Consider the following 18,454-nt stretch of genomic DNA (forward strand, 5'->3'; position numbering starts at 1 on the left):
CATGTTGAGAATGCGACTCTAATCATTGATTCATCATGCACCTTTTATTTCCGAATTTTTCAAGCCATAAATGTAAAATGTATTTATTTCCAAGAGACAAAAGAATTCTACGAGAAATTATTAAGTTTGAAATAATTTCCTCTTTTTAATTAAAGCTTTTAAAATCAAATATTTTTATTTACACTTTAGAACCCGGTTGAAACTTTAGCTGCGCAATTAAAATAAAAATAGGCCTTTTCATAAGGAAACAGTAATTTATATGATATAAACGCAATCAAAATTAAAAAATGATCACAAAGAAAGCATTTATTCTTGTTTCATAACGAAAAATGCGTTTAGAATTTTAGAAAAACGGGTCGATATATTCGATTCAATTAATAATTTCATAACCAAACGTAACAGTAATAATTAAATTTAAAATCGTATTATTAAACAAATACTTGTAATTTAATAAAGAAAAATCAAACCTGCGGCAAAAAAGCAAAAGAGAAATTATTAAGTTTTAAATAATTTCCTCTTTTTAATTAAAGCTTTTAAAATCAAATATTTTTATTTACACTTTAGAACCCAGTTTAAACTTTAGCTGCGCGAATAAAAGTAGAAATAGGCCTTTTCATAAGGAAACAGTAATTTATATGATATAAACGCAATCAAAATTAAAAAATGATCACAAAGAAAGCATTTATTCTTGTTTCATAACGAAAAATGCGTTTAAAATTTTAGAAAAACGGGTCGATATATTCGATTCAATTAATAATTTCATAACCAAACGTAAACAGTAATAATTAAATTTAAAATCGTATTATTAAACAAATACTTGTAATTTAATAAAGAAAAATCAAACCTGCGGCATAAAAGCTCCAATACAGAGAGTTCTTTTATCAAGTGCTATATATATATATATATATATATATATATATATATATATATATATATATAGAGAGAGAGAGAGAGAGAGAGATGTTGTTTGTTTTAGTTAGCGATATGTTTTGAATAAATTCAATTATTTACGAAAGTGCATTTTTACCTAAATGCGAGTTGGGAATAATTTTCGCTTTAACCAATTTGGTATCCCCACATGGGGAGCGGGAGCGGTATATATATATTATTTTTAAAATATAATTTTTAAAATATAATATAATATATTTTAAAAATAATAATAATAATAATAATAATAATAATAATAATAATAATAATAATAATATATGTATATATATATATATAGCACTTAATAAAATAACTATCTGTATATATATATATATATATATATATATATATATATATATATATATATATATATATATATATATATATGATTGTTCAACGGTTGCTGATAATCTGATACGAATTGATGTCAAAACGACATGTGCAGATATGAGTTTCAAATGGAAAATATATATTAATATCATTTACACTAAAAATGGAAATTTCAGAAAATATTTTTTCAAAGTAATTTTTAAACTTGATTCGCTAAAACAAATTTCACGGGTTTGACCAATTAGTGACATCTTCTGTTCAACTTGTTTTTTCTGTTTTTCTTTAATCCATGGGGCTAATTGATTTAAAAAATACGGAGTAAAAATATATTTTTGGTTAAAAAAAATTTGGTTTAAAATAAATTTTGTTTAAATAAATTTTTGATTAAAATAAATTTTGGTTCAAGTAAAAATACGCGAATATCTTAAAGGTGTCTGCATATATTTTGCGAGTATCGAAAATGTGTGCTTAAATGCGCAACTATTTTAAACTGATGTGACGATGTGTATACAAATGCGTAACGAGTGTGTATAAAATACGCTTACAAAATTTTTACTTAATTTATATGCACAAAGTTTTTTTCTTACATACATGAATATAAACATGCATATTAATAAGTAATAAAATTCTCCTTTGATCATGTATTTGCACGTGAATGTAAGTGTGTATCATGTGAATGTATTGGCAACAATTTATTTTCTATGAAGGAGGTAACTTACATAAAATTATAACAAAAATACAAATTGTCGGCTGTCATTAGATGGTCTATTTGAAAAGAAAATACAATAAGATATAAAATTCAAACAAATAAATGGATACGCTTCGAACCCACAGCCATATATATATATATATATATATATATATATATATATATATATATATATATATATATATATATATATATATATATATATATATATATATAGTAAGTTATAAAAATATATATGGCAATTAAACTACACGAGAATGAAACGCGGAATATTCCGTGTAGCTTAATTACCATATATATTTTTATAACTTACTATCTAGCTCTACCTATGCATTGAGCACTCTTGAAGTAAATACTGAAAACTTACGCATAAAATTATATTTTCGTATATTAATTTATGTGATTAAATGAAGTAGTCATATATATATATATATATAATAAATTATGAATATGTATATATATTATATACATTTATATGAATATGTATATATATTATATACATTTATATAACTCTTTAACTTTGATATATATATGTATAGATATACATGTATATACATATATATATATATATATGTATATGTATATATATATATACATGTATGTATATACAGTGGTTTCTCATCGTATATTACAGGCACGCATATATTTTTATTCTAACATTACAATGATGAATATTAATATAGCCAAACATGGATTTTTACATATACTTATTTGCATGTAAACTTATTTTATCACCACTTTTTTATATAATAATAATAATAATAATAATAATAATAATAATAATAATAATAATAATAATAATAATATATTGACATATATAGTTACATACATATATATGATTAAAAGAGCCCACTAAAAATATCTCTTGTCTATGTGAATGAATCGGAATTATATATATATACAATATAATTATGTTCAAATTAATAAACATATATATATATATATATATATATATATATATATATATATATATATATATATATATATATATATAATGAAATACAAATCTATATACACATAAAAACATACCAAATTTTCGAAATGACTTAAAGCTTGGCAAATCTGTTTCTGGAAAATAAAAAATGTTCAAATAGTTTGATAATATTCTTTATCTCAGAAACTGAATTTAACTTGATGTAAATCGGTATTTTAGTACTACGTATGTAATTATTATTGTATATATATATATATATATATATATATATATATATATATATATATATATATATATATGTATGTATGTATGTGTGTGTGTGTGTGTGTGTGTGTGTGTGTGTGTGTGTGTGTGTGTGTGTGTGTGTAGAACACGTATATAAAAATACATTTCGAAACCATCCAACACAAAGAATAGACAATTTAAAATAATGTTTATCGATATATCTTGGCGAAGAAAATCGCTCTTATCAAGAATTTTTTCTCTTCGACTCATGGTGGTACTGTTTGCAGGACAAATCTGTTTAGTTGTTGTTCAGAGGTGTTTTTTTTTATAGTCTAGGAATGCCTTTGGCGTGTGCTAAAGGAATAATTGGTTGGTTGCCGAAATCTATCGATAAACATTTTAATTTTTTTATTCTTTGGGTTCGATGGCTTCAAAACGTATTTTCACATATGTATTTTATTTTGATTTCCAATTTACCAACGCTTTCAAAACAGGAAACCATTTATATATATATATATATATATATATATATATATATATATATATATATATATATATATATATATATATATATAGTAGTTCAGGTTACGAATATATTCGTAGGCTAAAGATCCATAAAATGTCTACCGGGTTTATATAATAGAGATCAATAATAAATATACTTACATTTTAATTAATTAATTTTTTTTTGCGATTACAATCGTTTCTGAAAGTTATGTCATACGATGCTGCTCTTCCATGTTTGTATATTTAGAGAAAGTTGTGTTAATCAATTTCTAATATTGCCATAAATTAAAAAAGAATTAAAAAAAATATGATGGGTTTTCAAAAATAATGAATATCTATATGTTCGTTTCCTTTTTAGGAAATTAAAAGTTATTTTATTTACACCCCCCCAAAGAAAACGAAAGAAAATTGAAAAGTAAATGATAGCTGCTGAATCATGATTGTTTCAACTAATGATTATATATTTTTTTAAGAGGAAGGAGGCAAAACAATAATGTTTTTATTTACTTTTTAAGTTAAGCGTGTTTTGCAATTCGAATTTTCTGTACGATAAGCCGTAAACAGTTTCTATTTACAATTTTATAAGAATTTACGGTTTAAGCGATATGGAATTTAGTTGATGTAAATTTAACATTGTAACATTGTGCGAATGAAAACATCTTTCATATATATATATATATATATATATATATATATATATATATATATATATATATATATATATATATATATATGTGTGTGTGTGTGTGTGTGTGATTTAGAATAACATGAGAAATATTTGGATAAATATATTACGTTTTTAGATGAAAAAAAGGAAAAATGCAAATATCTACCATATCAGCAGTTGCCCAACGCACGTCTTCCTCCATGAAGTATCGGTAGATTTTTTGATTCCCTGGAGATGAATGGTTGCCCTGATAGGCAGTGGTTGCGTCCAAATCGTACATGAAATTCCTGGTGAGAAACTCGGATAAAAACAAAGTTCCTCCTCCGAAGAGTTTGTCTGCTGAATCTGAGCAAAGTGTATGCGTGTGTGTGTATATGTGTATGTGTGTTTGAGAGCGAGAGAATTATAGAGATAGGGGGAAGAGAGAGAAAAAGAGAGGAGAATAAGAGGGATGAAAAGAAAGATGGAAGGGGGGGAGAAGAAAATTGGGAGAAAGGAAGCTAGATTAGAGGGGAAAAACGCTAGTGAGACTTTTGCGTGTGTGCGATTGTGTGTGCGTGTGTGCGTGTGTATAAACGGTGGAACATGCAATTGAAGATAGCATCCACCAACGTAGACTATATATTATCATCCTTTGTTCTGTTTTAAACTAATGAAAATATTTTTTCTTTCACATATATTTTTCTTAGGTTGGCAACGAAGCAGAAGCACTATTGTTTTGGTTTGGAAATGATATTTGCGCATGTTCGGTGGTGTTATAAATATTAGAAAGCGAGCGGATTGTGGGCAAAGGAAATTAGCATATCGCCGTATTCCAACTATCGATCCCGTTAGCGGATGTCGTCATTGGAAGATAATCCTTTGCTCAGATAAAAAAAAAAAAAAAAGATGTCTCATATAATAGTTTCTGACAGTCGGTTTTAATATCGGTTTGCCTTGTCATAGAATGAAGATTAACTCGACTGAAGGGATGGCTTCTTCTTCTCCTCCTGATGCAGGCACAACCACATGCCACCCCAAGCCCGCATCTATCGGCGCAGAAAGTGCACGCATCAGTCACACACACACACACACACACACACACACACACACACACACACACACACACACACACACACACGGATTTTCACACAGACTTAAGCGGCTCGTCTCCTTCGATGCGAAAATTTGCAGCAGATTTAAGCTGACTAAATAACAGGCCGGCCTTTTCACAAATTAACACCTTTACTCGATGAGAACTTCTCATACATAGGGATGAATGGTTTCTTTGTTTACAATATATGTTTTCCTTTCAATTTCTTAAACGATACCGTGTTTGCTCTCTTTAATGTGTTGTCTGCACTTTGCAGCTGATCAAAGAAAATGAGGAAGGTGCAGGCGATTTCAGATCTTGTTGCAGACATAAAATGCATTAAAACAACTGTTTCGTTTTATCAACATTTTTGCATCGGGAATATTTGGTTATTGCTTCTTAAACGCCGATATTGGCATTAAAAAGAGTTTTCCATTTTAAAATCAAACGTCTCTTTAAAGTTTCCTCTTTTTCCGTAAGACGTGGCATCCAGTTTAGGTTCTTTCTTTCTCTCTTTCTCCCTCTCTCTCCCTCTCTCTCTTTCTCTTTCTCCTTCTCTCTCATTCAGAGAGCTAGTTTCCTCGATGTTCTTGGATGATGGGCGTCGGTAATGAAGGCCAACGAAAAATTGCCATGCGCGTGCGCACTCCAACTCTCAATAGCAGCAGTAGCAGAGAGAGCAAGGGAGGGAGGGAGGGAGGAAGAGAGAGAGAGAGAGAGATAGAGAGAAATCGAAGGAAGAGGAGAAACAGTGAAGAATAAGCAAAAGGAGGAGTAGTAGCCGTAAAGAGGAAGAGGGAGGAAAAGCTGTCGATTGTGAAAGGGTGGCAATTTCGCACGACGAAAACAGGGAAATAGAAAAGCTCATGTTTCTCCTGGACTTTAACTCCCCTCCCGCCTTTGTCGATTTATATTTAAAAGCTGAACTCTTTCGTGTTGAATAATAGTTACGACTCCACGGAATATCGAAAAACGTTGTTCCATTCTTATTGTTCGGTAGCTTTTACTTTCAAATTGAAGTCGTATATTTATAAGAATGTTAGTTAGTAAACTAAAATTAAAAAATAAATAAAAACAAATGTTGTCACAGCGTTACGTGTCTTAATTTGATTGTTTACAAATGGCATTATATGACATTTATTTTATAAAACAGAGAACTTGACTTCACTATAAAATAAAACCAAAACAAAACATATTCTCACTGGAGTAAATATTTTGTTTCATTTGAGAAAAGTAATTTCAATATTATTTTTTCGTGGGTGACTTTTTTTATGTCCTGTAACCTTGGTACGAATTGTTTACTTTTAAGAAGGGTAACAAAAAATAGCCATGAATACATTATAATCACAGGATATTTAAAACCTAACCGACATTTAAAACCTTAACAATATTGAAAACCTAAACGACATTTAAAACCTAAACAATATTTAAAACCAAAACACTATTTTAAACCTAAACAATATTTAAAACTTAAACGATATTTAAAACCTAAACGATATTTAAAATCTAAACAACATTTCAAACCTAAACAATATTTAAAACCTTAACAATATTTAAGACTTAAAAAATATTTAAAACCTAAACAATATTTAAAACCCAAACAATATTTAAAACCCAAACAATATTTAAAACCCAAACGATATTTAAAACCTAAACGATATTTAAAACCCAAACAATATTTAAAACCCAAACAATATTTAAAACCCAAACGATATTTAAAACCCAAACAATATTTAAAACCCAAACAATATTTAAAACCTAAACAATATTTAAAACCTAAACAATATTTAAAACCCAAACAATATTTAAAACCCAAACGATATTTAAAACCCAAACGATATTTAAAACCCAAACAATATTTAAAACCCAAACAATATTTAAAACCCAAACGATATTTAAAACCCAAACGATATTTAAAACCCAAACAATATTTAAAACCCAAACGATATTTAAAACCCAAACGATATTTAAAACCCAAACAAAACATTGCTTGATTAAACTATATTCAATTAAAAAGATCACTTTGAAGTTTTAGATTATTGTATTAATACGTTCTCACTTAATTCCGAGAAAGAAGTTGATCTTTATGTTTTCGACAGATTTTGATTGAAAAACATCATTAAAAACGCATTTCAACTTCACGTTTATGTTTCCAAATATGTGGACTTTTTTATTCAAATAATTAGCACATCTTTGAATCTGCATTATACTTGTATGTGTCTAAAATAAGCACCCACATGTGCGTCTCTTCTTACCAGAAAGGGCACAAGGCCAGTAAAACGTGTGAGTATCTGTTTCATTCTCATTCTTATTCCCGATGTTATTCATTTTCATATTTTTGCATCTTTTGTCAATTTATTTTCTTTATTAGATCCAATCATCACAAAATATAATCTGCCAACAATTGTATCTTCAATATGTCTTAATTCTTTTTCAAATTGATTTTTATTTAATTGTAAAATTGTCTATTCTCGCTTGAACTGGCCAAAATTATAACTATTTAAAACTGATTTAAAGATTTATTCATACCTTTTGTAAACAAATGTAATTCAGAACGAAACTCTTTTCAAAATAGAATTATTGATGCATGACACTGACGATAATTCTTAATTTTTATTAAAAAAATATGTGCATGATTTTTTCGTCAATTCTCATTTTGTCAAGATAGAATTGTACACAACCGAAGTTACCATTTTTAACCTTTTCTTCCGCTTTTCTTCTTATCTATGTCGTTGCTTTACCAAATTATACTGTGACACTTGAATTATTACAGTATATTTTACTCATTAAATTATTTACTCGACTAAATTATTCTGAAGCTATGATCCGTTTCACGAAGATGATATTATTTTGATCTCAATAAAACGGTTGGATGTTAATAGTTAAATAATTTTGATCTCAATAAAACGGTTGGATGTTAATAGTTAAATAATGCCAATACATGAGGATTTACTGGAATTTTTAAGCCAGAAATTATTTTCAAATTTAAAAGAGTTACAAGTCATTTTTGTTCGACTAGCAACAAAAAAATTAAAATGGTTGCCCTGCTTAGGAAGTAATCGAAATGCTTCAGGTAGATTTCATTTTGTAATCAAAATATTTTTTAAAACATTATTTAAGAAAATCTCCTTTGGGTATTCTACGTGGCTGCATTTTTTATTAGAATAAATAATCGATGAAAAAGTAAACAAGATGAAAGTTATATAAAGACGAGAAACAAATATATGTAAAAACGATAAGTAGAAAAACAGTTTTATTAATATAAAGATTGTAGTTTCTATGAAAATGATAAATGTCCTCATTATTATCAATACTATTTATCAGTCTATGGACTGAAATTTAAATACGTTTATTATTATTATTATTATTATTATTATTATTATTATTATTATTATTATTATTATTATTATTGTTATTATTATTATTATTATTATTATTGTTATTATTATTATTATTATTATTATTATTATTATCTTATTTTCATTTTTGAGTGTAATGCACACTGTTTTATGTATCCGTTTATAATCACGAACGCCGCGACATGCGTTTAATATAGAAGTCTGTGATGATGGCCAGTTTAACCTTCAAAGAAATTTTTATTGAAGAAAACATTACATTTCAACATGAAAAATAATCAGATATATTCAAATAAAGATGATATCGTAAAAAAAACAAATACCTAATTGCATTTTCGAATCAACGAATTCACCAATTACATAAAACAATATTGAGTGAATTAATTGACAAGAAAAGAGGAAATAAAAAATCATGGTAATTATTTTGTAATGGATTCATTTTAAAGATTTTTTTAATAGGAACATTGTTTCGTTTTAAGCGATGAATTCGTTTATTACACAATTTTCAATAAAAGATTTTAGAAGACAAACCATATTTAAATATTAATTATGAGAAAAAAGCAACTCGGTGAAATATATTTTTCAGTTCTCCAACATATCTTAATTGAAAGAAGAAATATTAAGAAAATTAGGAAATGAATGATTTAATATGGAAAATGAGACTGAGTTTCCCCGTTGCTAAGTACTAAGCAAATATGTTTTATAAAGAATATTTGAAAAAAAGTAGTACTAAAATAATTTGCACTTTTAAAAATAAAACAAATGTACAAATATAGAAACAAACATAATAATATATACTAACAGCATTTAAATGTATCCTGACGTAAGCGTAAAATATATCATTTACACTAAAAAACGTTAATTAAACGTTATTTTCTGCGGAAAAATGCACATAAAATGTGAAACTGTTTATCTATTACTTTTCTTAGTAAAAAAATATTCGATTCAAACAATACGCGTTAATACATTAATCTTATATTGACTGAGTTTTAGGAATTCTAAGCCAAATACTAAATTAAGTAAGACAATGAAATTCAAGTTAAAATAAATAGTACTTAGAAGCGTATTTATTCAGCAATATTATTATGTATATACATATGCACACATACAAATACACATAGAAATTCGCGAACATCATATTAATATTCAAACAAACACACATTCGTGGATAGCTGTGGACATACGCACGAATACAACAGACTTAAAAATACTTTAAAGATCATAAAAGAAAATGTTTTTTTATTTGTTTAATAATAGAATTAAGTAAACATTTATATCAAGATATATATATATATATATATATATATATATATATATATATATATATATATATATATATATATATGTTCTGTCCGTTCATCTTCTTCCCTTACGAGATTTACCAAAACGCACATTTATCTTCACAGAGAAGAAATATTTAATATTCAGTTTCATTCTAAGCATCTCCTTTCATATAGATTATTTTATATGTAATCTATTTTCGCATATAAATATTTATGTATATATATATTTATTTGATAAATACCTAAACTTTTAAGCGTTACATTTGTGATTGAGGGTTCAGTAATGGTTATATTAAAAAGGCTTTTGATGTAATAATAAGCAATAAAGTTGCGAGTTGATTTTTATCTATAAAAATAACGGAAATTTATTAGCTTTATTATGTTTATGTGATAATTTATCGGCATATGTATTTACACACACACACACACACACACACACACACACACAAACTCGCCTATATATATATATATATATATATATATATATATACACACACAAGAAAATGCATATATATTTGTGTATTTAGATACATTATCGCATTGAGTGTATATTTTACACGATCACATTTCAGTTTCCAGTATTTACGACCATCGTAATGATTAACTGGTCATATATTTTTTCAAGAAGCTCAGGTGTTTCCGGGAACTTTTTGAACTAAAATTCTAATCAATAAAAACCAATGACGATTGATTGCCAGATGAGCGCATAGAATTGACGAACGCAAAATCTCATTTATCAAAATTTCCAGGCCAAGAATTCTTCATTTGTGCAACAATATTATTTTTGTTGTAGTTATTGCTGCTACTAATTTCCATCGTTATTGATGGTTTAATACGCTTATCGTTCTTTTTAAAATAGATTACAGAATGTTGATGCGTTTATCTGATTTCATTTGAAAAGGAATATTAAGACGCATTTCCGGAAAGATTTGATCCGCCGAGAAAATCGTTGGAACTTTTTCGGTTATTATTCTTTTCAATTTCTTTGTTCTCTTTCCTAAAAATAGTATTTAATTATTTGGAATTATTTGGAATTATTTGGCAGAAATATTCTGTATAGCTATTTTACTATATATTTTATATTACGCGTTATATATATATATATATATATATATATATATATATATATAAGGGTAAGGTAGTTTTCTTGAAACATTGCTTGTAAACAAATATGTAAGTGTATAAGGTGCCTGTTACTAATATAGAATACAATAATATAAACCAAAATATGCCGAATAACGGAACAAGATGGAGTAAAAAAGTTATGAATTTATATGTATGTATGTATGTATATATATATATATATATGCGTATATATGTTAAATATACATAAATATAAATATATATCAATGATTATATATATATAAATATGTTTCAGTATATATGCATATATATATAAATATGTTTCAGTATATATATATATATAAATGTTTCAATACATGCACACATATATATTGTTTTCCTTCAGATTATTGTCCTAATCAACGATATTGATATTTCTACTCTATTTCGCCCGATGTACCGTCCGGTCTTATTAAAGTGTACTGTAAATTCTTAGTAAAAATAAAGTCACGGCCGTTTAATGGATTTTCCTACTTTTTTTATTTAGAACTCATTATCGGAAAAATGTAATGATGAAAATGAAATAAAAGACTCACAAAAGTATTCATCAAACCGGAGAAATCATCAAACATTAAAAACAATGAAATGATAGAATAAGGATACTATCTATTCTGTCAAAAAACGGTTCAATTATCGAAATATATAAAATATATTAACGTGCTAATATGCGGAAATGTTTACAATTATTACGATCTGAATCACTATTAATCATTATTGTCATCTGTGTGCTATCTATTAACGTACACTATTCCATACTTTTTAATAATCTAGATTTTGAAAAAAAAAAATATTTCGTAAAAAAAATGAAAAAAAATGGGAATTGACAAAAAAATTAATGAAAAGAGAAAAAATATCACTGAAGAAAATCTACGCCATCATCATTTTTCAGAAGAATTTTATTACTATTTAATACAATTAAAATTATGAAATGAACACAAACACGTTTTAACAGCTTTGTTAATGTATTCAAATTATTAACTGATTTGAATGAACGCTTATTATAGTTTGGAACAAAATGTGAGTCTCTATTTGATGTATATATATATATATATATATATATATATATATATATATATATATACTAGCGAAAGTACCCGTCATTGACTGGGTTCAAAAACAGCCTACAGAAAATGGACTGATTTATGAAAGTATGATAGGTTATGAAAAGGAAGGGTTGTAAAGAGAAAGCTTCGAATTTTGGGTTATCAAAACCAAAGCAAAATATGATGAAAGTAAAAATAAAATAGATAAACCCCATAATTTATTATATCATACCTGTTCACATTGAAACACTTATCACAATATTCTGTGGATCTATATTAAAAAAAACCTTGTTAAACTGTCTGACATGTTTCCATTCTATGGAGGTCAGGCACGAACGAACACCCCATAATTTTATTATACCATATTTCTTCAAACTGAAACATAATTATAAAAGTATACTTACGCAGATAGATATGAAAAGTCTTTATTAAAATTTGTGCCTATTTCCATTCTCTGGAGGCCATGCGCGAACGCAGACCCCACAATTTTATCATACCATCCCTATTTAAGTTAAAACATACTTATCAAAGTATTATTATGTACATCTATATCAAAAACAATTGTAAACGTTTTGTTTTAATTTTTTATTTCTATACTTTGTGGACCAGGCGCGAAAGCACACCCCACAATTTTAATGAACCACTATTCTGCCAGATCAAACATACCCATTCCTGTGTCTCGATACATATATCATTATATGTAATCAGTTTTTTTAAAATAGCCAACCATATAGGAGCCTATTCGTGACCAGACCAACACACACACAGACATTCAGCTTTATATTATAGAAGATATATATATATATATATATATATATATATATATATATATATATATATATATATATATATATATATATATAACGGTGGATCATTTGATTTTGTAAAATTATCGGTGTTATTCAACGCACATTTAATTTATATATATATATATATATATATATATATATATATATATACTTATTCATATAACAAATATATGTTATGCATATATTTATTTATAGATATAACATTTATAATCATAATATATATTATATATAAATATGTATTTAAAATATATATTATATATAATATAATATATATAATATATATAATATATATATATAGATATAATATATAATATATATATATATATATAATATATATATATTTACTATATATAAAATGTGAGATTCGAAACAAAGAATATAATAATAAACAGTGTCTCGACTTGGATTTATCGCCACAATACTTTTGCGCAGTTTATTCTTTGCTCAATCTTTAGTTTAACTCAACAGTACGTATATTCTGTCATCGATATTGAACAATCTCCTTTTATAAACTTCTATAAACTAATAGAAATTTTAATTATTACAATTCCCCATAATACACGCACACACGCACACACGTATATATGAATATATATACATATATTTATATGTATACATATTTACACACACACACACACACACACATATACATACATACATACATACATACATACATACATACATACATACATACATACATACAAAGGGTAATAAATACACTAAATATTGACATATATCTCACACTGAAGAAAATGACGACACGGGAAATGACCTGAGTCATAAACTAATGAATCTATATATTTTCTATAAACCGGCTGTGAATCCTATTCTCACTAATAAAAAGGTCATATGCCTGACAGAGGTAGAAAATTCGGACACGTGCCGCAACAAATATTGAAAATATAAATATGAAAAAATAAAATTGTTTGTGCTTTTCAATTTATAAATATACACCTTTTTCCTTGTTGGGTCTACAATAATCACTATTCTATTTCTCTTACTATTATATAAAAGTCACTTTGTATGTGTGTGTGTGAGTTCCTTCTTTATAAGTTCGTATTAGCTTATCGTTTGCAAATTTCACACAAAGGTAATTTATATATTTGGCAGTGTTCAAAAAAATCATTCGAAAATCGTAAAATCCGATCCTAAAAATAGTTTTTTCTTATCGATGAAAAGGATAATTTTTATAAAGGAAATTTCATACATTACACCGGTAAGAGAGAAAATAAAATTCAGCAAAAAAAAAAGAAAAAAAAAAGACCCCCCCCAAAAAAAAAAAACAGAATTATTGACATCAAGAAGTATAGCTCAGTAGTATCGAATACTCTCTTGTTCAAGCCCGGGTGTACCTCACTTTTTTTTTTTTTTTTTATTAATGGGCATAATTTACAATAAAAAGAGAGGTACCAATTAAAATTGCCGCAAATCATTTAACCTTTGCATATTTTAAAACTAAATATTAATCAGAAGTGACTTTCCAGAGCATTCGTATCAAGTAATCTCAAGTATCAGCTGGCGTGATATTGTAAACAAACACAGACGGAATTTAATGAATGCAATCATCAGTATTGTTTTTATTAATTAAAATTTTTTTTTTTTTCAGATTATTCCACCAGTCAAATTATTCCTCGTAATATATAATAATCAATAAAGGATTGATTCTATAATAATACGTACACAATCTGCATAAATTGAAATATCATGTTTAACATATTGTACGGTCGGGCAACGCCAGGCGCCGAGGTAGTATATATATATATATATATATATATATATATATATATATATATATATATATATATATGTGTGTGTGTGTGTGTGTGTGTGTGTGTGTAATAGATGCTATTTATTTAATTATTTTGCATGCAATGCTTTTGAACGGAGCCCCCCCCCCCTTACTAAAATGCTAATCGGGAATAATTTTACCTTACAAATGTGTTGCCACCAAATTGGGAGCGACATATACGTTTTAAAATTATGATTATTCATGAACACATGTTTTGTCGTTATACGAGTCATCAGTGTGGTTGAACATTGAGATTATATATATATATATATATATATATATATATATATATATATATATATATATACGGAGAGAGAAAGACAAAGAGAGAAAATGAGAGAGAGAATTAGGCGTCTTTAAGAGAGCTATCAACTTTAGCATAAAGTAATATTCCTGCGTTTTTAACTAAACACTATCCGATTAGCCTTTTCTGTTTGTCAGCTTGCTTCGACATTATATCGAATTAGATTCTCTTTACTTTCACACAACAAGTTCTAGTTGCTAAATGTTTGAATACTGGGTTTTAGAAGATAACTTTGTGAATGGTTTCAAATACTCAACCAGCAGAAGTTATCACTTCTTACACTAATTATTCCATCAGCATGGAACACGGGTCTTGGGAAGAGTACTATATATATATATATATATATATATATATATATATATATATATATATTAGTTTTATTATAGTGTCCAATGACTTTAATGAAATTAAGTGATATAAACGTCAGTCTTACCCCACCCTCATAACAAACGATATATTTAATTATGAAATTGCAGATAGGGTTATTCCTGTGCGGTTTCACGTGGATACGGATACTAGAGTTCATTGGAAAAATTGCCACGTTTTACAAAGGCGATGGAATACAAGAATAATTGTTATGGGATATCACAAAACACGGAACGATTAATACTTTTCCCTATATTTATCACTTTGCCACCCATTTTTCTCGCTAAGATCCGCATTGCCTTACACAGATTTTGCCGCACCTTTTCTACAGCTTTTTAACGAATTCTGTTGTGTGTAGACGTTGATCCTGTTCTTTCTAACAACTACTTCCACGTCTCCATCGCAGTTATCCAGCTCACACCTTACGTCTGTCAAAGTCAAAGTATTTAACTAGCTCCGAACTTTCATATTTCCAAGGTTTTTTTATCTTACACGAATCATTATTATCCGGATCCCTTTCTACTCATATTCTGGAGCTTTCCAGTCGTCCATGGTGTCCAGCTCTCAAAACTATCAATGGCACACGGAAGCAGTATCCATTACACTTTAAATACTTCAAATGATTCCACAATGGAATATATCAAATTGGTAATTAAATTTGTCTCTAACATTAGTTTCTATAGTCCATTTGATTTAGAAGTTATCAAATGAAGAAATTTAAAACAATTGCTGTAAGATCTTTTAAATATTTGAACGCAGAATTAGATCAGACTAAATAAAGGACCCAGTTCGAAATTACCAGAAGAATACAGATACCTAAGTTCTTTGAAAATGACAATAACCAATTTAAGAATAAGAATTTGAAATTCCAGTTTGCTTAAAAATATAATCTGGCAGTTATAATTTCCATTTGGCATTTTTATATAGTCACAATACGGGTTAATATTTAAGGTTAGGATTATCCGTATTAAAAATGTATACTTACGATTTCACTGAGTTTTATTAAATTTACTTTCAGCTTCACAAATAAGGATTGTTCTGGCGACGTATACTAAGCAATTGGAAATCCGAGTTCGAATTCAGTCAGATCTGTTATGCTCATCTACACATTAATGTTGTTGAGAAAAGCATGAACTCTTGAGCTCCAAAACTTTATATCCCGCGAAACTAAGCAAGAACTCTACTAGTACAGTAATATTGATTTCGCTTTAATTAGCATAACATATGACGTCATGGAACAGAATAGGTTGATGCCGTATTCAAAACCTATCAGAATTACGCACTAACGCTGTTGTACTAGACATGAACTCACACTTCCCCCTATTTGTGTCCAATTAATGTAATGAATAGTTAAACTATGTGTATGGCGGTTTTACATTAAATAGATAGAAATTGGTGGATGTGCCGTAAAACACTGACGACAAAATCTCTTCTCAATGAAACTGGCTATATTTTTGTTATACTCTTTAAAAATCTAGTTAGATCGTCTATTTAATGGAATACATTATTAATTCGTTGTTGGGAATCAATGAGAGAGAAAGACGGACAGAGAGAAAGGGGGATGAGGTATTTGGAATATGAAAAAAAAGAAAGATTGGTCGATTTAGGATAAATGCCCACTAAAAATGTTTGCTATCAAAGCACGAAAGGAATTCCTAAGAATGCTTTATCTCTAAATGCATCTAAATTTAGTTTCCTTGGATTAAGATGCTAATCTCTTGATGAATTACAAAATGCATTTTAAAACGCGCCGAGGAGAAGGATGATGGCAAGACAGGATTCCGGTGTTGCCAATTGCGGTTTGATTTTGAGTGAAAGTGAAATTAATGAATACAACAGAAAGTATTCTTTAAGGTTTACATGAGCACACACACACACACACACGCACACACGCACACACACACACACACACACACACACACACACACACACACACACACACACACACACACAAAGAACACGCATGTACACACACGTAATCTTGTATATAAAGGAATCCCTCTACTTAATTGGCCAGGATAGCTTTAATAACAAAAGATAGACAAAGTCTGTTCCAACTTTCATATAGTGCAACTAATAAACAATTGTAGATTACATGTTTTTTTTTTCAAAATTTAAGCTGATTCGATATTTTGTTTTTCGTTAGTTACACTTAAAGGAAGGACAAGAGAATTTATTCTTTAATCGAACTCTTCTTACTGTTACTGGAATCACCCTGTAACAAATTTAATAAGACACACTTCGTCCATATTCGCCGGACGAATAACTCGATTTTATCTGGGTAAAGCTACGTTTGGATTGAATAATAATAATAATAATAATAATAATAATAATAATAATAATAATAATAATAATAATAATAACAACAACAACAACAACAACTTATTTTCAATGTGTGTGAATTCAAACCATTATGTAACTCCAAATCTCCACATCAAAAATTAATATTCTCTCCATGTACGTTGAAGCGAGGACGTTCAATAGTTGAGTAACGAATATTGTTAGTAAATTAATAATCGGTAATACTAGCGAATAATCGGTAATACTTGCAAATAATCGGTAATACTTGCAAATAATCGACATATAAAACCTATGGATACCACATACAGCAATTTCACAAAAATACTCAATGGTATTTTCTAAAAAAAAAAAAAAAGAAAAGAAAAATTTATTAAACGGAAGCATTTTGTCTTATCCAAAAAAGTTTGTTTTAAAGAAAATATGTTTCTCTTGTGGCCCTGGAAAGCTCACTAAGGAAAACATGAACACGGATATGAGTTAGAAAAGGTAAAATATATTGAAACAAAAAAACAGCATATGTAACGAGCAGACGTCGTAGTAAGTACCGCCAAGATGGCGGATTACGAAAGTACACTGATCACACCCTGAGAGTCATAATTCTCAGTTAATTTATACATTTCGGAAGCGTTCATCGTTAGTCTCCACAACAGTTGTGTAAATACACACACACATATAAATACACGCACGCACCCATACACACATATAATTGT

The 18,454-nt window shown here is 27.8% G+C and overlaps 1 protein-coding gene across 16 annotated transcripts in view; it reads right to left on the bottom strand.

Moving 5' to 3' along the window:
- LOC145256949 (transcription factor AP-2-epsilon-like) overlaps positions 1-18,454 on the bottom strand; it is a 275,670-nt gene that overhangs the window by 109,476 nt on the left and 147,740 nt on the right. For 4 of the 16 annotated variants that reach the window (XM_080115626.1, XM_080115621.1, XM_080115619.1 and 1 more), the window contains exon 1: positions 4,466-6,002. The exons of 8 other annotated variants lie outside the window; for them this stretch is intronic. In XM_080115626.1, coding sequence (XP_079971752.1) covers positions 4,466-4,579 — 114 coding nt within the window. In that variant the 5' untranslated portion in view covers positions 4,580-6,002. Of the gene's footprint in view, positions 1-4,465; positions 6,048-18,454 lie in introns of those variants that run through there. 4 more of the 16 variants (XM_080115625.1, XM_080115618.1, XM_080115622.1 and 1 more) reach the window with 2 other exon arrangements.

This window comes from Euprymna scolopes, chromosome 3, assembly GCF_053919585.1.
Source record: "Euprymna scolopes isolate OS-2025 chromosome 3, ASM5391958v1, whole genome shotgun sequence".
Classification (NCBI taxonomy): Eukaryota; Metazoa; Mollusca; class Cephalopoda; order Sepiida; family Sepiolidae; genus Euprymna; species Euprymna scolopes.